Here is a 25,002-nt window from a genome sequence, read left to right as displayed (position 1 = left end):
GCCCTCCACTACGGTGACCCTCATAGCCTGGATCACTTTGGGACGTTAAACCCCCTAAAACCAAAATCAAACCAATCTGCCTATGAGCTGTTGCTTAAGGTGTTGACTGTGCCTTACGAATTTTTGCCAAATATGAACGATTTATTTCACAGCCACTAAAGCAACAAAAGAGCCTGCATGTTTCCAAATGTTGGCCCAATGACCATGACTGATATAAAGCCTTTGGAACTTTCTACGAGCTCATTCATTTGCATTTCGCGAAGAAATAATTTCAAGTGCAAGTCAACAATGAGTTGACTTGCTGTCTGAGCAGGTAGACTACAGCAATTTAGCAAGCTCACATTATTTAAATTTGCTTATAGGTTCTGTACATATAGCTTTTCACTGTGACAGGATGCAAAGGTCCATACACCCAGTAACTGGAACAGACTGAGCGACTGTGTTCCACAGACTATATCCACTTCGCTGTGCGAGGACTCGGTTTGGCTTGACATTCATTCAGTAGCCGCCGTGGTGGTTCAGTGGTTATGGTGCTCGGCTGCTAACCCAAAAGACGTGGGTTTGATCCTGGCCGCAGCGGCCGCATTTCGATGTGGGTGAAATGCTAGAGACCAGTATACTGCGCGATGTCAGCTCAAGTTAAAGAACCCCAGGTGCTCGAAAATTGTCTAGAGCCCTCCATTGCAGTATCCCTCGTAGCTTGAGCTGCTTTGGGACGTTAAACCCCATAAAGCAAAGCAAAGAATTCATTCAGTAGGGTATGCATAATCTAAGCAGGTTATCACCATCATTATTCCCCATCTATCGTGTTATTTTTACATTCATCATCATCAGCAGCAACCTACCACGCCCACTGCAGGGCAAAGGCCTCTCCCATGTCTCTCCAATTAACCCTGACTTTTGCTAGCTGTGGCCACCGTATTCCCGCAAACTTCTTAATCTGATCCACCCACCTAACTTTCTGCCGCCCCCTGCTATGCTTGCCTTTTCTTGGAATCCACACCCTTAAAAACCAGCGGTTATCTTGCCTTCGCATTACATGTCCTGTCCAAGCCCATTTCTTTGCCTTGATTTCGACTAGGATGTCATTAACCCGCGTTTGTTCCCTCACTTACTCTGCCCGCTTCCGGTGTCTTCACGTTCCACCTATCACTTTTCTTTTCATGGCTCGCTGCGTTGTCTTTAACTTAAGCTGAACCCTTTTCGTTAGCCTCCACGTTTCTGCACCATTCATGATCTAAGAGAACCTGCCATATGCACTTCACCCCATTTTTATTCTTCTAGTTATTTCACTCTCATGATCCGGATCAGCGGCCACTATCTGCCCTAAGCAGACGTATTCCCTTACCACTTCCAGCACCTCGCTACCTATTGTGAACTGCTGTTCTCTTGTGAGACTGTTGAACATTACTTTGGTTTTCTGCATGTTAATTTTTAGACTTACTGTTCTGCTCTGCTTGTCTAACTCATTGATTGTGCTTTGCAGTTCATCTCCTAAGTGACTCAGCAAGGCAATGTCATCAGTGAATCGCAAATTACTTAGGTATTCTTCATTAACTCTTATCCCCACCTGTTTCGAGTCCAGGCCTTGGAACACCTGCAAGCAGGCGGTGAATAGCATTGGCGAGATCGTGTCTCCTTGCCTTACACCTTCCTTATTGGAATTTTATTGCTGACTTTATGAAGGACTATGGTAGCTGTGCAGTCGTTATAAATATCTTACAGTATTTTCACGTAAAACTCTTCTACACCCCTGTGCCGCAATGCCTGCATGACTGCTGAGGTTTCCACTGGGTCAAATGCTTTCTCGTAATCAATTAATGCTTTGTATAGGGGTTGGTGTTATTATGTGCATTTCTATATCACCTTATTTATAGTGTGAATATAGTCGAGTATCCTTCACGAAAGCCTGCCGGATCATTTGGGTGGTTGAAGTCTAAGGTTATCCTGGTTATATTTGCGGTTACCTTAGTAAGTACCTTGTAGGCCACGGAAGTAAGCTGATCAGTAATTTTTCAAGCCCTTGACGTCTCCTTTCTTATGAATTAGGTGATGTTAGCATTCTTCTAAGCTTCTGGTACGCTCGAGGTCAGAAGGCATTGCGTATACAGGGTGGCTAGTTTTTCTATCACAATCTCCCGTCCGTCCTTCAAGAGATGGAGAGGAGGCTAGCTGCGTATATTATTTATTCACAGGATGTGACTGAAAACCGCTGAATTTTTACACCATTCTTCATGGGCATGGTAGTTTAGATATTGAAACAGTTGTAGACATATAAAAAAAAGACAGTGGAAAACCTCGCTGAATTCAACGATAACGCTAACTAGACCTTGAGCATTTAATCATGCAGTCAAATCTACCTTGTGGACTCAATGAAATCTGCAAAAATGCGCAGACTATCGTACGAGGTGATGCAACAAATCTGCACTGGCAGTATTAGTTGTACTATCGCGATTGAAAGAAATGCGAGCAATGTGGCGCCTATGCGCTCTGTTGTTCGAATTTCTTTTCATCGCGCTTTTACCTGAGTGATAAGAAAAAGACGTAAGAGTCGTCCTAGAATGTTTCATGGACAACACTACCATCTTTTTTCTTTGAACGAAATAAAAGCACGAAAAGGAATGTGAACAGCGGAGCGCCTAGGCTGGATTCACTCTGTTCGTGTTTCTTTCCATCGACCCCGTACATTTCGCTGCTACAATGAGTGCCGTCCCGTTGTGTCTTTAGCCTCCGCAGTGGCTCGGCGGTTATGGCGCTCGGCTGCTGACCCGAAAGATGTGGGTTCGATCCTGGCCGCAGTGGTCGCATTTCGATGGAGGTGAAATGCTAGAGGCCCATGTACTGTGCAATGTTGGTGCACGTTAAAGAACACCACGAGGTCAAAATTTCCGAAGCCTTAAATTTCACTATGGCAACCTTCGTAGCCTGAGTAGCTTTGGGATATTAAAACCCCATTAACCAAACCATATGCTGCACATCACTTTTGCGTTCCAGTGCTTCGTGGACTTCATGTCAGTGGATGTGCCTGGAGGGTGAAAGTGGGTAGTGGGTAGAGCCTTTGGGAGTGGAGGTGGGTGGAAGGCAAAGGTGTGTGGGTATAGGCTGAAGGGTACTGACAACAGATTTTGAGCATTAAGTGAGACTAATATTGCGAACACATTAAAATTTATCTGCTGCAGCATGCATGAGCTGGAGCGAAGCTACTGCACTTAACATTTTATTCTTTCGACTATTGCTGGCAGTCGGCACCATGTGTGACAAACGTACATAAAAAAAAATTCTGTGGCCTTGAGACTCACTCATCACTTGAATTTGCTGGAAGCAATGCCTAGTTCATCGTCACGGCACTTATGACGTTCGATCATAAGTCACGTGCAAACCCGTCGAACCTTTGTTTTCCCGAGACTCGGCGACCCCGCCGCGGTGGCTCAGTGGTTAGGGCGCTCGTCTACTGAGCCATAGTACCCGGTTTCAAACCCGACCGCGGCGGCCGCGTTTCGATGGAGGCGAAACGCTGAGGCGCCCGTGTGCTGTTCGATGTTAGTAAACGTTAAAGATCCCCAGGTGGTCGAAATTATTCAGGAACCCTCCACTACGGCACCTCTTTCACTCCCTCCTTTATCCCTTCCCTTACGGCGCGGTTCAGGTGTCCACCGATATCAGACAGACGCTGCGCCATTTCCTTTCCCCCAAAACCAATTTCATTTTCATTTCATTTCCGTGCGCACCCGTTTTCCTCGACCAACCCTCATATCGAGCATCCGCTTGCACGCGCCTTCGGCGGTCAACCTGAGTAAATCACCGCGCTTTTGCTTTTCTCATTATTCTCCTTTTAGTATTCGCATAGAGTTTCTAGTATTCGTGCGAAAGGGTGTTGGTGAAAATCGAAAACTTTTGACTAAAAGAGAGCGAAAGATGAAATAATTTTTTTTTTTGCGTTTCTCAACGCAAACATTTAATGTTTCATTTTGATCACTTTTGTGTAATCATAGGGTATTTACTAAAATCTAAAATTTGCTTATATATTCATCTATATTTTGTGACAGCCTGCTAAAGAGTTAAACGACATGTGCGTCCCCTATCGACGGCAATCAACTTGTCAAAATCTTCTATCACAATGCAACTAAGTTGAAAGCAGTTTTATATTTATTGACAGATGACGTCACTATCTTCAAGTCAATAAAAATTGATTCGATTGTTGTTTTATTTTTGTACGGGGTGGGGAAGTTTCGTACTGATACTTTACAGGCTCTGCATTGATGTGCGTGTCGTGTGTGTGTGTGTCATGTTGTGCCCGGATAGGTGACCACCCATGGAACTGTGTGAAACGTAACATTTCTAAAGTTCGAAGAAGATGTATATTGACTTCCGATTGTACCTCGGCCTTTTATTAGTGTGTGTTCCCTCGAACTGTTTCCCAGACCAGGGGAAGTGGACCTTCAAAGCTGATAATGTGCGTGTTTTATCGCTGCCTCGGTCTTGTCACTAGTTCTCGGTGTTCGAATCCCTGCACCGATCGAGCTCCGCGTGCAAGTGTTGCGTGCTTCTCGTTGAGATGTTTACGCTGTTTTTCGTGTTTTTCGTGTTTTCCGATCGTAGCTAAAAAAAAAAAAATGCGCCGTTGCTGCGGCAGTGAATGCGTTGTGCAGTGAATGCGTTGTGCGGAATCCATTCGAGATGCGTGGTCAGCACTTGTTGACGGCGAACTCGTCCTACCGTTTGCCGGTTGCAGGTGTCAGTCCATGAAATGGCGGTCCAGAAGAGCCTCTACGGCGGATCCATGGCCTCCGTGACGAGTAAGCACGTCCGCTGTGAGCGCTTCGTGGCCAAACCGTTAACACGGCGTTCCTCTATGTACTGCTGCAGTATCCTGCGAGCCTAGCAGACCGGGTGAGGCGGTGACGTTACTGGTCGGCTGGAAGCTGTACCGTAGCCCATGCTTCCAGGAGTTCCTCGACGTCGATCTTTTGGTGCGTAAACTGTTGCCGAGTGATTGGTGGTACCGATCCGATCGGTGCTCTGACTCCCGGCCACCGCAGTCGCAGGAGCAGCTCGGGGGTCTGGACATGGGGGCCAAGCTCTTCGAGACGGCTCACTTGTACAGCCAGAGTGCCGAGGAGACTCATCAGTGCCTCCACCTTATCGACCTGGGTGTGCTGCGGCGTCCCGCACTGGTGAGCCCGTCCGTTTTCGACCAAGACGACCCCCCCTAACTCCTGGCCCTTGTCTGCTCTCTTTCAGAAGGCCGCGACGACCAAGGGTAAGTCACTGTCGAGTACCTCTTCGCGTCTTCGTAGTGCGTTTTTCTCAACAGCACAGTTCATATTTTCGGGCTGTGTCAACGGGCTTCGCTTCAAGGTGGCTTCAGGGGGCCATTGTATAAATTGGACTCTAGTTATGGGTAAACGTGATACTCGCCGGAACACTGTGCGGAGAGCAAAGTGAAGTACAGTCATGGACCAAAGTTTGTGGGATGCGGATTCGCGAAAAAAATATATATATTTTTGCGTTTCCTTGTTGGCCAGTCAGATAGAATCCGTATAGCAGATGGAGCACGCATGCATCCTCATTCTCCTATGCATTTCATTGACCTCCTTTTAGTTACCGCTCGAAAATAATTTTTTTTCCGCAAATCTGCATCCCGCAAATTTTTGTCCATGACTGCTGTCTAGTTACAGATAGTATATTTTCACAGAACACTTGCCTTTACAATCTATACTGTTCTGTATCTTGTTTTTTTACTAACCTTGTATAATGTGTGTTCCGATATGCTGCCTTGATCTTGTCACTAGTCCTTGGTGTTTGAATCTGCGACTCACTCTCACCAGTCCAGCACCACATAGAAGCACTGTGTACTCCTAGTTGAGGTCATTATGGGGTACCCAACTGATTGAAACCAGTACAAATATACTGGGCTTTGTCATTTGTAATGTAACAATGTTCTTGTATTTGCGATAGCATTTGCCACAAGTGTGTAGCTGAAATCTTGTTTTGATTGTAGTTTCATGTGTTTATCACCATAAGGTTCAGTTTTTACTAAGTCTGACAAGTGTAGCAGAACAGTGTGTGTGTGTGTGTGTGCGCGCGTGCGTGTGCGTGTGTGCGTGCATGTGTGTGACAAGCTATAAGTATAATAACTAGATGCAAGAAAACTTGATGGATCATGCAAGTGCTGACTGAATTACATCACTTTATCACCCTTCAGCATGGAATTCTGATATTGAGAGTGCTTGGTGCATCTGTTTCATGCTTCCATGGCTGCCCATTTGTCACTGTCTTGATGGCAGTCCATTTGCTGAATTTGGCTTGCGAAGTGGTGCTTCCGTCATGAACTGTTATGATTGGTCAAGAAGCCCTTGCATTCCACACAATTCCACACACGATTCTTCGCTGCTGTCTAAGCCTTTACAGCCAAGTAGCATTTTGTTCTTTTTTGCTAGTTACGTAGCACTGCATGGCTCTATTGCATCCCTTTCTAGAAAGAAAAGAATGTTTGTCAATTTGCATCAGACACTATTGAGCACAGGTTGCTGCCGTGCAGGTGCTATCATGTGAGCATGAACAGATCTGTCAGGTGTAGTCCTGACGGCAGAGTGATATGGGCCACAAAGTGACACAGTGATGTGGGTATGCTTGCGAGGAAAAAATGGGCTTGCAAAAACCAGGTGAAAAGATATGGATTTTACATTTGATTCCCATTTAGTCATACAGTGATGTTGGGACACTTGCGTGGAAAAGATGGGCTGGCAAAAATTTGAGAAGAAATGGGTTGTGCATCTGAATGCCATTAAGTGGTGCAGTGATATGGGGACACTTGCATAGGAAGGACAGGTTCGCTAAAATTTAGGGAAAAGAACTGAACCATACACCTGATTCCCATTAAATGACACTCATGTGAGGACACTTGATTGGGAAGGACAGGCTCACAAAAATCTGGTCAAAAGAACTGAACCGTACACCTGATTCCCGTTAAATGACATTGATGAGGGGACACTTGCTTGGGAAAGACAGGCTTGCAAAAATATGGTCAAAACAACTGAACCGTACACCTGGTTCCCGTTAAATGACACTGATGTGGGGACACTTGCTTGGGAAAGACAGGCTTGCAAAAATATGGTCAAAACAACTGAACCGTACACCTGGTTCCCGTTAAATGACACTGATGTGGGGACACTTGCTTGGGAAAGACAGGCTCGCAAAAATATGGTCAAAAGAACTGAACCGTACATCTGAATCCCATCAAGTGGCACAGTGATGTGGAGACACTTGCATGGAAAAGACGGGCTCGCAAAAATCTGCCCAAAAGAACAAGGCTATACACCTGGTCCCCGTTAAGTGACAGTGATTTGGGGACACTTGCATGGGAAAGACACGCTCACAAACATCCGGCGAAGAGAACAACTGTACACCTGATTCCCGTTAAGTGATACAGTAATGTGGGGACACTTGCATAGAAAAGACGAGACAGGCTCGCAAGAATGTGGCCAAAATAACTGGACTGTACACGTGCTTTCCATGAAGTGGTACGGTGATGTGGGGACGCTTGCATGAAAAAGACGATCTCACAAAAATCTGGCCAAAAGAATGGGGCTGTACACCTGGTTCTCGTTAGGCTTTTGTGAAAGGGCACCAGGGGTCAGTGCTGTGCGGAAGTTTCAGGAAATGTTTATTTGCTTGTTCATCAGGCCCTAGCTTTCGAGTCGCATCTCTTTCATCTCCTTCTTAGTTGGCAGGGCTATCCTGTGGAGTGAATTGACTATGGCCTTGCCTGAAAACAGCTGCAGGTGCCAATGCCAATGCAACAAAGAAGCTGCCGGCTGAAACGACAGTGCTGCCACATACAACAGTGGCACCTCATGCGGCCCTCACCAGTGTGGACGAGGATGGCATCTACATGCTTCTCCTACATGTGCGCTCTGTGGGCTATGCCAACTTCTCCATCCAGGGTGGGTAGGCAAGTTGTCAACCATCCGCTCAGAGTGTGGTTTGCTGGGAACAGAGTAATTTCTGCTGGAGGGTTGGCCCACAAATTGCAGCTTTATTACAAGCTACCTGTGGCATGAAGTGGTGTTGCCTAGGGACTAGAGGTGCGTGTTTTTGCTGTGCGATGCTGCCATTGTGTGGAAGGCTTAGATTGGGGAGTAGACAGTAGCAAGCAATGGAAGTTGCGGTTAGAGTCTGACAGGAGCCTACTGTCTTAAAGGGATAGTCCTTCACATGTGGACATTTATTTTACGTCTCTGTGTTTTAACATGTCTTGCTATGCCTCGAACATGTTGGCTAACAGCTTGTCAGTGGGCATTTATTAATGACGTTTTAGTGTCAGTGAATTCATTAAGGTTGCAGTGTTGATCGGTATTTAATCACTGCCATTTACTGATTAATGTTAGGGTTACTGTAGATGTAGGTAGGTGGTCCCAGTGCTTCATGGTTGGTAGGTAAGCTTAAAAGAAAGGCTGGCTTTTTTCTAGTGAGTACCGCGCCAGTCTTGGTAAGCTACAAGCAAGCACTGTAACACATTCTGTCCTTGCAGTGGACGTGGCAGTGAGAGGCAGCCATGGCTACCTGTCTGCGGTTGACTGGCCCTTCTTGCCCGTAAGTTAAACCGTCAACATTGGTGCAGTGGTACCACCTTCAAACCTTCAACTGTGGCGGCATTTTGTTTTCGCAGTTCTACGGGGTGATGTGTGGCGTGTACGTGGTGTATGCGGTGGTTTGGCTGGTCGTGTCGGCGCTGCAGTGGCGGGACTTGCTGCGTATCCAATTCTGGATTGGCGGCGTCATCTTTCTGGGTGAGCAGCATTGTCCGTCCTGTTGACTGTGTGGGTTCAGTTTCAGTTTGCCTTTGTGGATTGGCTAGGTCTGTATTCGTCGTGGGTACAAGGGGGGGGGGGCTTATATTTGGAGCCAATTTTTTTTTTTAGCCATCGAGGCGTACGAGTTGTGGAGTCTACTTATACGAAGCAAAATACCATATTCATTGCGCATTATGACCTTTGTACAGCTTTTTCTAGCACGTGTTCGCGAAGTTTTCATTTACTTTGCGTGCTCCCTTTTTGAAGCCTTAATTTTTTAAAAAAAAGTGCGCAAATTGTGCAAGTAAATACGGTAAATGGTTTTTGACAAAATTCACCAAAGATGTGCCTAAATACTATTTCAGCTACTAAGAGCTGTAACGAATGCACGGTAGCGAGGTCTACTGCTCCAAATGTGCTCAGGCATGATCGGTTTCCTCTCTTGTTATGTGACGAAAGGTCACTGATGGAATTCAACCGTGCCCAGTTTCGCTTTCAAGCCCTTTATCGCATGCTGGTCGTACACGGTCTGCACGCATTCTGTGCATCGATTTGCCTGGACCTACTAACAACATTGTCTGAAACGAACACGGCAAATGCATTACCCGCTCTGGTGGCTCATTGGTTAACGTGCAGGCGCTGTGGGCACTGTGTGATGTCAGTGCACCTCTTTCTTCCCTTCCTCTTTCACTCCCTCCTTTATCTGGCTCAGTTGGGTGTCCACTGAGATATGTGAGACAGTTACTGCGTCATTTCCTTCCCTCAAAACCAATCTTTAATTTTGTTTTATGTACAAAGAAAAAATAACTAAATTCCACTCCTGCTAGATTTACCGGACTTGTGGAAACAGCCTTGTCATGCATTGATTAGGGTAAATGTTTAATTCACTACAACGCTAAAGCCAGCCTGCCTCAAGAGCCGGAACGCAAGTGAACAAGCAGCGATTATATCGCAGTTTTTCTCATGCTTCACGTCACCTAAATGCAACTTTGACCTCACAGCCATCACTCAACTGTTGATACCAAAAAAGGTGTGAGAGGAAATTCGATTATAGATTATTTAGCAGTCAGAGGCGAATACCACATGGTGATCCACCTACAGCAATGTCTTGTGCATTATTACAGAGAAAAAACACAATGAAAAATGACGTTTCTGTAGTCTTATAATATTATAAAAGTTAGCTTGGGTATCTTTGATAATTGGTAAAAGGTGCATTAAAAAATGCGGACCTGCTCAGCACAACTGCCTACAGCCCTGCAATATTCAGGTCCTCTCGCAGCTCTCGATATGTTTTTTTTTTTTTTTAAGATTGGTACAAATGAGCTGGATCAACCTGTGTGTTTGCATTTTTACCTTTTTTCTCGGTACTGGGCTCCTGCTACTAAGCACAAGGAAGCTGTGCTCCAAATTGAATTTTAGCCCACTACAAAGCCTGCTCCGAAATGCTCTTGGGCATTCCCACCACTGCTTCTGTTGTGAAATGGGACCCACTTTTTCCTTCTTCCTTACTCCGAATGGCGCAGGCATGCTGGAGAAGGCGGTCTTCTATGCCGAGTACCAGTCCATCAATGCGACTGGCCGCTCGGTGCAGGGGGCTGTGCTGTTTGCGGAGGTGCTGTCCTGCCTCAAGCGGTCCCTGGCCCGGTTGCTTGTGGTGGTGGTCAGCCTGGGCTTTGGCATTGTCAAGTGGGTGTTGTGCCACTTAACTCTCATCCTTGATGACTGATGAGCTTTGGCCACTGTGCAGGCCCCGGTTGGGACCCATGCTGCACCGGGTACTGGGACTTGGCGGAGCCTACTTTGTGATGGCCTCTCTGGAGGGATGCCTGCGTACGCTGAAGGTGAGACTGGCATGGCCCATGTCTCGGTACATAGCCGAGGTGCATTGATTTCGAGCCTCGGGGTATGCCACTGATACTTAGGCCTTTCCATAAAGCGCTTGCTGTGTCCCGTCATATTCCTCGCTGGTCTGTCCCTTGTTTAGTGTGCAGCAACAACATTTTTCTGCATCTGTTCGCAATGGTCCAAGGAGCAGGTGCTTTGAACATCTGCATGTACACGATGGAAAGGTCTATACAGATAAACCTGTGTATAATGAGCCTCCAAGTAGCGAAATCTCTGGTATTGCAAAGTAACTCAACTCCCCAGTGCTGCTCCCATTTAAGCTTGTGCATTTGTGAAATAGACATTACGAAGGTATCGTGGCGGTTGACCACGACACAACGAATTCACTGTGCCAACTATCTTCTAGCTAGCTTGGAGCTCCTTAAAATTTGGTCAAACACCGCGAAGGTTTCATGACAACAAAACACAAACCTTCATGAGAAGAATGTCTACGATCGCAACGGATGCACGCAGTTGACACCGCGCTGTGTTCCAGCGCAGTCGGCACCCTTCTGTAGCAACTGTAGCAGTGTCCGCAGGTTTCGGTTTTGTAGTCCCACAACAAATGGTACTAGTACAGTAGAATCTTGTTACAACGAACTTCACGGGACCGCCGAATTTAAATCGTTATTTTGAAATATCGTAGTACTGAAAAACCATTATTTTCATGTCAGTAATGCATCACAAGAACTAAAATTACGTACCTTTGCAGCAGATTTACGTATTGGTAAGTAAATAATAAACGATAACGCTGGGCACAGTTTAACTACAATTTATTGCTTGAAGAAGTCTGTGAACTTCTTCTGGCGAGTAGACGACAAGCGCTGCAGGACGAACGCCTCCACATCCTCGACCTTCCTGTGCACGTCATCGGGGACATCTTTGCAGCGCCCGAGGAATGATCGGGTCTTCTCTAGAAAGGCTAGGACATCCGAGCCGGAAACAATCTCTTCCTCTTCGTGCACTGATCCAGTGTCGGCATTGTCTTCGTCGCTACTACATTCTTCTTGCTCACGCACTTGATTCACGATGTCTTCGGTGGTGAGCTTCGCGGATGTAGCCGCCGCGCTGTCGCTATCCACATAATTCGAAAGTCGCTGTCCACATAAGTCGCTGCCCACGGTGGTTGCCCAGCTGCAGACGTTTTCTTGAGGGAGCCAGCTGCGACTCTCGATGTAGTTTTATGATCTTGTCCCGATCTTTGAGCATCGTTGCCATTGTTGACGGTGTAATGTCAAGCTCCCTGCACAGGTCCGCTTGCTTTTTTCCAGCAGCTGCGACAGAATGTCCGCTTTTTCTTTAAGCGAAAACTGGCGTCGCTTCTTTTTAACGCGGGGGCCAGGAGAACTCATTGTCAGCAAAGCTAATGCACAAAACAATCACAGCGCCGATAACTTTGCAGATCCTAACGTTCGCTGTCGACGTGGTGACACTGCGCTGTATAGGCTTAAGACTAGAGATGGGTCGCTCAGGAGTGAGCCGGATCTTCTGAGCCGCTCTTTTAAAAGAGCGGGTGAGCCGTGGCTCAGTAAAAGTGAGCGGCGGTTCTTTTGGAGATCCGGCTCACTGATCCATAGGACCGTAGTCCAGCGTAGTGATCCGTGCCGAACGGCGAACTGTCTGTTCCGTCAGAGCTGTGTCGCTGGGTCTTCTGCCGGGTGCGATTTTCCCGCCATCTGTTAGCAGTGCGAGAAAGCTGGTTTGTCATTCAGTTAGCCGTGTCGAACCGTCCGTCAGAGCTGCTGGGTGCGATTTGCTCGCCATCTATTAGCAGTGCGAGAAAGCTGGTTGAGTGAACGGGTCGCCCGCTCGCTGAACGAGAGATCCGGATCTCCAAAGGAGCCAATCGGCTCACTGAGCCGAAGACCCGGCTCTTCAAAAGATCCGGATCTTTTGAAGAGCCGGGTCTTTGGCTTAGTGAGCCGTTTGGCTCCTTTGGAGATCCGGATCTTTTGAAGAGCTGGGTCTTTGGCTCAGTGAGCCGTTTGGCTCCTTTGGAGATCCGGATCTTTTGAAGAGCCAGGTCTTTGGCTCAGTGAGCCGTTTGGCTCTTTTGGAGATCCGCTCTTCTGGTGAACCGATTCTCTCGTCCTGTGAGCCGTTTGGCTCTTTTGGAGCGTCGCTCTTTTGGTGAACTGCTTCTCTCGTGCAGTGAGCCGTGTGGCTCTTTTGGAGATCCGCTTCTCTATCGTTAAGTGAGCCGTGCGGCTGTTTTGGAGGGCCGCTTCTCTCTCGTTCAGTGAGCCGTTCGAAGAACCGTTCAATCAGAGCCGGGTCTTCTGGCAAAGTGCGTATTTCTGGGCGAGTTGGTTGAGATACATTCCGAGCAAAAGAGCGCTCGCAGAGCTTGTCCTCGCTTTGTGTTGTCCTGCGGTGTTGTGTCTTCCTTGTTGTCGTCCGTTGTCTGCGAGCGCTGTTTCGCTCAGAACGTGTGTTCTGGCAAATCATTGGCAAAGGATGGCGCCGTTCGTTGACAGCTGTTGTTCGAGCGATGTCTCACGACTCCCACAGATCTTGCATCGTGAGCTGGTGCAACATTTCGAAGGTATTAGTAAAAATACCTATAACACGGTTATTCTACTAATGCACATATTGTTTTTTTTTTTAAGCCAAATAACTGAACTCTTTAGCAGAGGTTACAGTGTAACCTGCTAGTTATTTGGCTTTCATGAAAACAAAACGATATATGCATCAGTAAAATAGCCGTGTAGTAAATTCAGGCATGGTCTCTTCATTTTCTTAAGAGAGGAACAGGGCCTCTCCAGGCAGTGTTTGAAGATGGGGACGATTGTCGAACGCAGATGATGAAGAGAGGAAATATATCTACATAAATGTACAAAGGCAAACTGTGTTACAGAAGCAGATCTCACACAGACGGCCCAACTAACTGTAACTAAAAAAAGGTAATTCTCACACAGAGAACATACACTACAAGACCTTACTTATCGACCCACTTGTGGGGAGAGGGAGTGGAAAGGAAAGAACCACGGCTCACTCGTTCTTTAAAGGAGTTGCTCAAAAGACCCGGCTCTTTCCTGAGCGACCCAAGTGAGCGGGTGAGCCGTTCAAATGATCCGGCTCACTTCAGTGAGCGGAGCCGTTCTGAGCCGCTCAGTGAAGTGAGCCGTTTTGCCCATCTCTACTTAAGACTACTGCGCAGTATGTGACCACACGCTGGATGGATGATAATGGCCTTACCCTTTGTATTGGGCGGCAGCTTGCGCCGCCTAGCCTATATTCATTCAACGCGACGCTCGCGTTATGGCGATACCGCTGGGGCTGTATCCGTTGCAACGAGTTCCCCAGCGCATAGCTGATGCTTCGGATGATGATGACAAGCGTCAGCTTCAGGGATTTGGTACGGAACTTCGTAATAACGAAGCGTCTTGCGACGAATGCGAGATTAAATTACATACGTTATTCTGAAATATTCGGTAATTTGAAATTCCTAGTACTGAAAGTTTTTTTACACTGAAAGTATAGGCATTTTGGCGGGGATTTAAAAAAAATTCGTAAATCTGAAAATTTCGTTAATCTGATGTTCGTAGTAACGAGATTTTACTAGCACAATGCTAGCACAGAAAGCAAGTCGACATTGTTCTGGCATCGGACTAACAGATTGCAAAAAAAAAGGTGCTTGGCATCTAGTAAACAAGGTGCCCACATTTCTGCTTTTGCGTGCAGGCACATGGCAATAAGCTTAAAGGTTTCACAAACACAGAAGTTCATTCATAGCTGTTAAAAAAAATCGGCACACAATACCTGATGTTGATTTTCTCTCAGGTATGCTGTTAAGTGTGTCCACTGTGTGTTCAGCTGTTCTCATTGTTCTTGTGAAGAATGCTTTTAAGCAGGTGGACTGTCATTTGTGTCGTCGATGCCTATGGGTGACCTTTTAAGCTGGGAACTAAACCTAAAATGTCATATGCTCAGCTAGAAAATAGTGCAGCTACTGAATTATTCTGGTGAATACGGGCAGAAAATCAATATGAAGGTCACTTAGGCTTAACCTACCTGGAATAATGTGCTCTGACAAGGTTTATTCTGCAAGAAGGCTGAACAAAAAACATGTGCATAGATTGCACTATGGTTTCATTATCCTATACTGTTACATTTAAAGGTGACTGAGTGACTGTCACGTTGGGAGAAGTTTATTGGTTTTGGTTAACTGACACGAGACCGATCGCCTTCATGTTGGCCGTGACTGTGCTAGGGAGAAGTGCGTGAGTTTGCCTCCAAGCCGCTTCTTTGTGGCCGCAGCCCAAGAACACGCCCGACCGGCTGCTGACAGTGCTGGGCATCGGACTGGCCCTGCTGGACAGTGCCATCTGCTGGTGGATTTTCAGTAGCCTGAGTCAGACGACGCGCACGTTGCGGTTACGCCGCAATGTCATCAAGCTCTCCCTGTATCGCCACTTCACCAACACGCTGGTGTTTGCCGTGCTGGGTGAGTGGCAAACTTGGCGGCAGTACGAGCTCCTCACCATTTTATTGCTCAACTGATCTCCTTTCTTTCTTGTGGCAGCATCTGTGGTGTTCATGGTGTGGGTGACCTTTGATCACCGCACAGTCGAGTGCCTGACTGACTGGAAGGAGCTGTGGTTTGACGAGGGTTACTGGCACCTGCTCTTCTCGCTTGTCCTGTTGGTCATCATGTTCCTGTGGCGGCCCACAAACAACAACAAGCGGTATGTGTGCACACACTGCTCGTAGGGGCCCCGTCCTCATCTTTCCATTTCTCACTGGTGTCAGAAAACATCCATGAGTTCGCTGTCCTCGCTCTCTCTGTTCCTACCTTTGTCTTTGTTCTCAGACCTGGCTGGGCTCACCAGACAATTGCGTAGTCTTTCTTGTTGCCATCTGGGCCCCATGCAGGGCATGCATTCAACCGCTTAGGTCCACATCGTCGATTTGCTTCGAAATTTCATGCTTGCATCCTTCTTCCTTGTGGTTGTAGTCGGTGATAACAGTGGACTGTTGGTTTTTGATTTTGTACAGTATGGCACGGTATCCTTGCAGGTATGCCTTCACACCATTGCTGGATGCGGCGGATGATGAGCTAGATGAAGAGGACCTTCAGCAGCAGCCACACGACGCATTCGGTTAGTGTACTGTCAAGATACTGTTAACTTATAACTCTGTCCATAACCTGTTTGTCTCACGCCTGTATCTTTACCATGATTCCCATGAAGGTTGACCCCAGCCACGAGCTCTGACTGACTTAACCAGCGGGAGCATCGGTTGCATTTTTTAATTTATGACACTCTCTCGCACCATCTGTGCATTTCCCTTCCCGATAGAAAACCTGGAGCATATTTCACACCCGTCGCATTGGCTCAGCGGTTAGGCTGCTTGGCTACTGAGCCGGAGGACATGGGTTGAATCCCGATCCCGACTGCAGCAGCCTGATGGAGGCAGAATGCAAAGGGCGCTCGTGTGCCGTGCGATGTCAGCACACGTTAACCTCAGGTGGTGTAAATTCAAAGCCCTCTACTACGGCACCCCTTATAGCCCAAGTGCCTCTCCGGAATGGCAAATGCCAGAATTCGGTTCAATTCAACATGTTTTACGAGCTATTTTTTCTGAACGAATGCAAAAATATTCTGAAATTAGATAACACATCGTAGTCAAATACATTTAGAAATAATTGTCATGCTCAGGTGAAGAGGTAGTTAGCCGGCCACTGTTAGTGCCCGCATTACAGTACTGCAGTGCGCATCACTGCAGTGCTTAACCACTGCATGACGCATCCAAATGAGCGAGCCGCCATTACTTCTGGTATTTTAGCCAGTCGGTGCGTGCTATTGAGGATCAAGCCTTGCTGGGGTTGAATCAGAATGTGGATGCTACTCTGTAGTTTTTTCTTTCCGTGAAGTTCCATGATGTTTCTTTCTCTTGTTCTTTTCCCCCAGAGGGCATGAAGATGCGAACCACTAAGCCGGCAAGTGGCCAGCCGGCGGCCAGCAAGGAAGACCCGGTGTGTACCCCTTGCCTCTCGTTGTGGCAGAAGCCGGTACATGTTACAGACCTGACAGGGAAGTGTAGTTCCGCAGTGAACGTCTATCATCTCACAGAGGTCAGCAAGTACTTAGAAGCAAGTAGCGGCACCAGCATTCATTGCATTTGTATAGGGGCTGTGCTTCTATGGTCGGATACAACTTGAGAGCGCGGCGGCTTTTCCCCATCGAAAGACCCCCCTTCCAGCCAGTGGTGTGGGCCGAGTCTCATGACCCTGCTAGTGTGACGAAGCAATGAGCGGTAGATGAAAGGGGATAATTCCTTTCCTCTATGATCGGGGACAGACTCCTCTCTCTCCATTGTGGCGCCCTATGCAAAGTCCGGAATATTCAGAAACAAATGGCTGAGCAAGTAATCGATTAGCTGCATGAAGCTGCCTGTAAAAACTGGCCATCTTGCACATGACAGTTTGTTGAGATTAGAGAGTTGGAGGCGTAGCAGTGGGCACGCATTTCTGGATACGTTCTGTAAAAATATTTGCATGAAAATGTGAAAATGCATTTCTGTGCTTCGTACCTGTCACAAGCGTATTATGGTACTGGCTTCTTCCAATCCTAGCATTGCACATAGAAGGAAACGTTGTAGATTTTTATTGCTAAAATTAAGGGTGTACTGTTAATGTGGCCAACGAGTAGTCTGTTTTAGGGTGAGCTGCAAGAGTTATGAAATGACTGCTTTTTGCGAGTGGCAGCCCAAGAAGCTCATGAATACTGCCCCAAACAGCCACTGCATGTTGGCAGTAGGCGGCTTCCTCTACATAACCTTCCAATAACTTCACCCATGCCCTTGGATAGATGCCTGTCTAAAGGAAATGAAGGACAGTGATAGGACAGCCTTTCGAGGGCTTGAGAAGGAGCAGAGGTGATGGTGAGTCTCTTACAAGGCTGATTATGCATGCAACCCACACATTGAACCCACTTAGCTCTGTTTGACCAGAGACAGAGTTAGGTGACCATTAGCAGCAAGCTGGGAGTTATTCCTAACAGCACAGAAGTCATGCAACGGTGTCTCATACCCGCTGGCTACTGTCAAGAGGCTGGGTAGACACATTGAAGGGCATGCGGTCTCTCATTGCAGGAGGATGACCTCAAGTGGGTTGAGGAGACCATTCCCTCGTCACTCGGTGAAACGTAAGTATCCAGCCGTACCACATTAGCCCTGCTTAAGTGGGAGATCAGCGCAGTTTTTCAGATCACACATCGTGAGGACGAGTGCCTCGGCCAACTGCCTATTTATTACACTGACATGTAGCACGAGACCAGATCACTTCTGCACTTATGTGGTGAACGAAATTGACATGTGCATCTTTCTTGTCACTTCTTTTGGCTTTTCTTGTTCAAGAGCGGCCACTGTTTCGAGTTTTAGTACATTAGCAGTATGGTCCACATTCTCGCAAAAGCTGCAGTTGTGGGCATTGTGACCGGAGGGAAGAAAGTGAGTTGGAGGCGCGCTGCAATAGCGCCCCTAGCAGGAGCAAGAGGAACTAGACTCCGTTTCATACATCAGGTGCAACGCTGTGAAAGGTACAAAAGTAGTCTGTGCAGAAAAATAAAGGGAGGCTTGTTACTCTGCGCTTGTTCTGTGGCTGAGTGCTCAATGGCACGATAAAGCGACGGCTTGTCGTCAGCAGTAATAGTGCATTTAATCAAGCTCATGACAAATGTGTAATGCGGTAAGCCTACACGCAAAGCCTTTAATATGGTTCGCTCGCCACAAGGAGCATACTACTATTTGGTCGCGGATGCAGGCACCGCAAACAAGAGCACTAGCTTTGACAGCATTGCACCTGATGTATGAAACGGAGTATAGCACTCGCGTTGGTGCCGCCGCCATGGGAAAGAACACAGGAGTGCGAGGGAAAGGGAGAGGAGGATCCCTAGTGAGGCATGCAGTCGGAAAAACATTAAAGCCGAATTTGAAAAGACGAATTTTAATTATACTTCTGATGCAGAAACACTGCACCACCAGGCTCATAATAAAGTAATAAAGTATTCGTTTTAGATCAACCAATTAAATTTGATGGACAGGATATTGAAGTGGTTGAGCAGCACAAGATTCTTGGCGTTACATTCTCCTCATATTTAACATGGGATTTACACGTTGATAAATTATGTAAGAAGCTTTCCTCTGCAACTGGGGCAATATCACATGCATGTGCCATTCTTCCAGTAAAAATAAAACTTCAAATATATTACGCTTTGTTTGCCTCACAAATTAATTACTGCAGCTTGGTGTGGCTAACAACAACTAAACAGAACCTAAGCAAAATTCTCGTGCTACAAAAAAAGGCTATTCGTCATATATTTTGTCTAGATTATCTATCTTCCACCCTACATTTTTTCCAGCAGTACAAAATTCTTCATGTAAACTGCATGTATGAATACAGACTCTTACGCTCACATTACTTTTCACCTGTCAGCTTTCGGTCACTTTTAGCAATTTCTGGTCCATTGCGGCATCACACTAAAATCCTAAACACGCAGTAAAGACACACGGCTTGTACCCTTTTTCCGCACCGATTACAAGCTCCAGTCTTTACGTCACAATCTTCCGTCCGTATTAAACAAATATCAACACATCAAATGTTTGACCCCTGTTCAACTGCTACAGCTTTTTTCCAATTTGTAATGCGTTTTTTTTTTTTTTTTTTCACTACAGTGTTTCTTAGTTATTCTGTTACAGCCTCCCTCCAATTGCTAACGAAGATGCCTTCTCATTATTCATGCGATTTGTGTCAATATGTAACAAAAAATGCAGTCTTTGTGTACACATTTTTTATTGAACTATCTGAAAGTGTTTCTTATTTTTTGTAAAGCTGAATATTTCATGTTAACCTTTTTTCATCATTTTTATTAGTGTTATTATTTAGTGGTCTCGTCTATGCTGCCTTGTAAGGGTTGCCTGGGTCTCGTCAAGCTGTTTGATTACAGCTTTTAGCCCGGGTGACCCACCAGCCTTTCTGGTAAATAAAGATCAGTTCAGTTCAGTATAATTGCCAGTTAGTTTTTTTATTATTTTTTTAATGCTTGGTTAGGGTATATATTTTGTGTTCAAGTAAAGGTCATTTATCAGTTAACACCCATTCTGGCATTTCGTGCCTAAATCACTGTCTTTAATCCTTCGTGTTGCCCAAGAAACAAAAGTCCACGCCGTAGCTAAGAAACGTATGGAATCCTTCTTTTCTATTCCAGGGCCCTGCCAAGCCTCTTGGATTCAGACGAGGTGAGTGGACAGGATGAATGGTTCGATCGGTTGAGGGAAAAGGGAGAGCAAAAGGTGCCAGCTTTGTCTGGGAGCAGCAAGCTATTGGGCTATGGCAGCATTGCAGCAGATTACAGACTTGATAGGTGTGCCTTCCACCTTGCGAATTCTGACCCCATGCCCAGCATCCACAGTTTTTGTAATGAATACTGGCATCGAAGTTCAACTGGGAGCTGCTTGCTTGGACGAAATTTTATGCATTCAAAATTTGGCCGGCATGCCAACAAGTATGCCAAAAAAATGGAGGCACAAGGTGACTAGGGAGGTTGAAGATTTGTATTTGAAAAGTGAGGTTTGAATGTGAAGAGTTGCAGGTGTTTCGACTGTGGTGCTCATGAAATGGATCCCTGAGCAGAGTAATGTTTTGCGGGACATTCTGTACTACGTTTACGCTTGGCGTCATTATCTCAAGTTTTGTACATAGCACGACGTTAAAGCAGTGCATTAGTGCCAGATATGCCTGTAATTTACAATATACAGTCCGCACCCGATGTATATTCGGGAGGAAAAAATTTTTAACACCAGATTGTCAGTGCCCGATACATTTAGCTCGCAGGAGCAATGTGCGCTGAGACCAGCCCATAGGAGTATCAACCTCATGCAGTAAAGCCGTGTTAATTCGGACTTCAAGGGAGTGGGAAAAACATCCGAATGTCGAATTATTGAATGGCACCTCAAAACTGCCAAAAACCGTTTGCGTAAAACCAAAGTTTAGATAGTGGGAACGTGGGCAACTGTTATCTCCTTTTAAGATGAAAACTGCGCGACAACAGCGATTTCTTGCAGTCCCGTGAAATGTTTAATCCATGCACACTATCAAAAGTGGCGGAAGCAGAACTGCTCCGCAGTGGTAATGTTCTCCGTGGCTACTTTCAGAGCCTGAAACGGTAGCTCTGGAGCTTCTTTCCATGTGGCATCACATGTGAATAGGCTTTACCGCACAAACTGTGAACAGCACGTGACGAGCATGGAGTTTCGTGCGCTGAAAGAACGGAAATACCTCGCAGACAGAAGAGAGGGAAGTGCACATTGCCGCTGGAGCGACAGGACGTGTTTGGAAAAATGACTAGCGGTTTAGTATTGCTAAGCACGAAATATTGTGCGAAAGCACAGTTCTTTGCAGGTGGACACCACCGCCACCTGCCTGAAAGCATGACTCAGATGTCCACATACCCAGGGACCCGTTATGCGCCTTTCCTTTCCTCAAAATCAATGGAGCCTACAATGTTGTCAACGCTGACACCAATGAACTCCGCCGGCATATTGCTGCTGTGCCTCTTTCTGCCGCAACGTTGTCAGTGCCAATGCATGCGGCGCACATCCCTCTTTCACTACCGCTGCCATGTAGCTCAATGTGTGATTGAGGTGTCCACTGACCCAGGTAGCCAGTTACCCGTGTTTTCTTTCCTAACGCGACGATCTCAGAGGCTTCACGTCCACCTGCGAATTTTGGAAGTAGGAGGCTAATGGTGCTTTTTGCACATTGATATAAGTTGATGAAAATGACGACATCCAATGCACAGTGCAAGTGTGTGGCAGTTTAACATGAGGCATGATCGGTTGCAGCAGCAGCATAATGGTCTCGTGCAGTGGCCAGCAAAGCTGATCTGTTCGCACCGCCGCGGGCTCGAAACCCAGTCACGGCAATGTTTATTTACTTCTGCAGGTTAAGGGTCAAAGGTCCAGGCATCAGCGGCCCATCGGCTTTTTGTGGATTGCTAGTGGAGTAGTGCTTTCGCACTTAAAAAATTATCAGCAACAAGGCAACCTTCGTGCCTAACGATGTACGGTTTGTCTGGCTTGCTGATATGCGCAGCAGATAGCCACTGTTGCTACGGGCTAGCAACAAAGCTTCGAAAAGGAAGCTACGCAGCTGGACTCTATTTTGGCCTATTGACAGGAACCAGCCAACAGCCAACACGCCTGCCTTGGTGCACTCATCACAGGGGCGTGGGAGAAAGTGTAACGTGCAGTTCAAGCCTGTTGACAAATATCTGGATGATTGGCTGTGGACCATTTCATATCTCGACATGGTGCCCCTTCCAGTTCCTACCCGAATTAACCGATGTGAGCTCTGTGGTGTCCGAATAAACGAGCTTCCGATGCCATAGACTTGCACGGGCGTTTGGCGGGACTCCAGCAGCAGTCCGAATTATCCGAATTAACGGGGGCTAAATTACCGAGGTTCTAGTGTAATAGACTATAAGCCTGGGGAATTTCATGCCACATTCGGCGATATTGAAAGTTACTGTACTGTCCACATCTATAGATAGTGCACAAAGCGCAAAATTTCAGCTTTTAAACATGTACAGCCTGTGGACTGTATGCCGGAATTTACGGTTCATGGAAGCCAATTAGTTAGCCGTGCACATTAAACTTGCAGTGCAAAGTAATGCAACAGAGGGCCGAAAAGAGGTGCGTGGAAGTGTTTACTTCATCTCCTGCCCTCCTTTGCATTATACGGTTTCAAGCAGTTAATGGATCACATGGCTAGTATTAAAAGGCGTCTCATCCTTTACGACACACCTTTGCATTTCTTAAACGAGCGGCAGAGTCACTTTGACAGACACAACAGGGCCGGGAGCTGCACACTCCTTCACATGCATGCATGACGCCTCCATCACCACTCCGTACACCATGATACTGATGCCGTCGTGCCAGCTATAGGCGCTGAAGAGGGCAAATCGTGTTCCTGGCGCACTTCATAGGCTCCAGGGCCACTTGCACGAAACAAATAGTCCAGTTCCCTGTGTTGTCTTATTCGCAGTCTAAACCCTTCGTTGGTTTTGAGGAAAGGAAAGGCGCACAACTGGACACCTCAATCAGGCTCTGACCACCTGGTGTTGGCCTGGTATATATAAAAAGAAGTGAACATCTTTCCTTGCACTTTGGGACAGGGTCTCTAGCAACACTTTTTTTTTCCAGGAGATCATGACTGTGCGGTTTGAACGGAACAAGATGGAGTGAACAGGCGGAGGACGGACTGTGTACATACGTGAATAAAGTGTTGCTTGGAATCCAGGGTCAGCACGGGAAGCCCCTGCATCGGCCGCTGACAGTCTGAAGCGAGCACAGTTGGGAAGCAAGGTTGTGGGACGAGAGAAGTGCCGACACCGTTCTTTCGGTTCAAATCCTATTTTGGTTTAGTGCACCTTTGTTACTCAGAATCATTCTCTCCTTGTAACCAGACAATCGTTCACACTACTTGGCTCATGTGTTGTAAATTTTGCCCTCAGTAACTTTCCTATTTATTTTGAGTTAGCCAAAGAGGACGGGCAGACCTTGTGCCTGGCGAAATGTCGTGGGGAGGTGTACACACTGTCACCTTGGGATGGCAGAGCTATCGACTGTGGTTTGTCTGATGCTCTGCTCAGAACGGTGGCTATATTCTAGTCTCCACAAGGAGGTGCTGCAGTTTATCAGTGGAAGCCCGAAATCCTTATTGATGTGCACAAGCCAATTTCTCTCATTCGCTACTCGTTCTTGGGAACCGTATGTGTGGAGTGAGTAATATTTAAGCAGTGGTACATTTGAAAATAAAGGCAGTATGCATGGAATTACGTGCAAACTTCAATTCAGTAACCGCACACATTTATCCTGGTTTGATCATGTCCACCCTGTATACATAACGATACATTGTGCAGCCGCCTCATTGCCTGTGCGTGTTACTGCCTTGTTACTGTTTGTTCACCTGTATTTTAGATTTTAAATGTCAGGACCAGTTTTCAATTGCCCTGTGCGTAATAAAAATGCAAACTTTAGCAAAGCTACTTCTATTCAAAATTGTTTTCTTCAGACCACAACTCTTTTGCTATGCTTTTGTTCATGAATATTCAGAATGGCTCATTTCTGCTCACAGTCGAGAAATAAGTTGCTGTGTTAACATGTCTAAAAAGGTGCATGCTTATTTTGCACATCAAACTGGAGTAATCTTCAGCTGGTTAAAATTAATGTTGCGCAAAATGTTGTGGCCTTATTCCCATCCCTGTTGTTAGCACACACTTGGTATTCCACTATCTCAGAGCCAACAGTCGTGATGGGTCTTCCAGTGAGTAAGATCGGTCTTCACAGAGCCTAGCAGCCGTATTCAAGAACAACCATTTCCAGTAGATTGTTCACACAAGGAAACTTCTAGGTGAACATTACTCCACGACGGTATTGGTTTCGTTTTATGGGGCTTAACGTCCCGAAGTGACTAGGGCTATGAAGAATGCCGTAGTGGAGGGCCCCGATAATTTCGACCACTAGGGTTCATTTAACGCGCACTGGCATCACACAGTACACAGGTCTCTAGCACCTGTTGTTGTTAGTGGCTATTTATCAATAAAAATACCAACGGAAGGAAAAGATGCTACTAGCCGCGGCATCTGGCATCGAATCCTGAAGCACCCGAGCTGCAGCTAGCGCAAATAAAAGGACAGGGTTAGGGCGGCAATACATACTATGTACAAATACAAAATATTCTACCACTTTGCCTTTATCCAAATGTGACCTCCACAGCCATGGTCGAACCCGCATCTTTAAGGTCGGCAACCAGGTACCATAACCACTGAGCCACCGCGGCAGCTTTGATGGCATTGGCACCAAGTTGTTCCGTGCACAGCAGAACAGTGTCTGACTCGCACCTTTCTGAATGGTCGAAAAGCAGCTTCATGTTCGGCGTCAGCTACTGAACTCGCTACCAGGATTCTTCATGTAAGAGGCAGCATTGACGACTTTAGCATACTGCGTCTTAGCGGTGTATCTAACAACAGTAGTCCAAACAGTGGCAATTTGAAGCCATCGCGAAGCCTATTATTCCCCGTTTGCAAGCCGGACATGGCAGTGGGTACTTTCGGGCACAATAGGACTCCACACCGGAGCGGTCATGGTAATAAACCGTGGAACACAGTAGCCACCACGACAGTGTGAGCAGTCATTGGACAAAAGATAACAGCTACATTCGAATCAGTGCAAAAGCACAGATTTGTGCTACTTAGAACACCACAAGCGGGCAGTCCCTTTTGTGATGAACACCGCACAGTACCACTCAGTTGAGTGAGAT

The 25,002-nt window shown here is 46.6% G+C and overlaps 1 protein-coding gene across 1 annotated transcript; it reads left to right on the top strand.

Annotated features, from left to right (window-relative positions):
• Window positions 1-4,222: 4,222 nt before the first annotated feature.
• Window positions 4,223-23,728, top strand: LOC144132903 (transmembrane protein 87A-like). Its single transcript, XM_077665627.1, has 17 exons — window positions 4,223-4,453; window positions 4,733-4,796; window positions 4,867-4,970; window positions 5,040-5,174; window positions 5,242-5,260; window positions 7,779-7,946; window positions 8,534-8,595; window positions 8,672-8,792; window positions 10,319-10,481; window positions 10,543-10,636; window positions 14,940-15,126; window positions 15,205-15,367; window positions 15,699-15,781; window positions 16,592-16,656; window positions 17,775-17,827; window positions 19,889-19,919; window positions 22,884-23,728. The coding sequence occupies exons 1-17, from the start codon at window positions 4,355-4,357 to the stop codon at window positions 22,923-22,925; spliced, it is 1,653 nt and encodes a 550-aa protein (XP_077521753.1). The 5' UTR covers window positions 4,223-4,354; the 3' UTR covers window positions 22,926-23,728.
• Window positions 23,729-25,002: the final 1,274 nt, after the last annotated feature.

Source organism: Amblyomma americanum, chromosome 5 (assembly GCF_052857255.1).
Source record: "Amblyomma americanum isolate KBUSLIRL-KWMA chromosome 5, ASM5285725v1, whole genome shotgun sequence".
NCBI classification, from domain to species: Eukaryota; Metazoa; Arthropoda; class Arachnida; order Ixodida; family Ixodidae; genus Amblyomma; species Amblyomma americanum.
This window is presented reverse-complemented; position numbering and strand designations above follow the sequence as displayed.

What these genes read in the sequence shown, in the direction of transcription:
- LOC144132903 (XM_077665627.1), top strand. Translation starts at nt 4,355, where the DNA reads ATGTATATTGACTTCCGATTGTACCTCGGCCTTTTATTAGTGTGTGTT. An exon ending in GGACCTTCAAAGCTGATAAT is followed by an intron (nt 4,454 to 4,732) that starts GTGCGTGTTTTA and finishes TGCCGGTTGCAG; the next exon opens with GTGTCAGTCCATGAAATGGC. An exon ending in GCCTCTTGGATTCAGACGAG is followed by an intron (nt 19,920 to 22,883) that starts GTGAGTGGACAG and finishes TTTTTTTTCCAG; the next exon opens with GAGATCATGACTGTGCGGTT.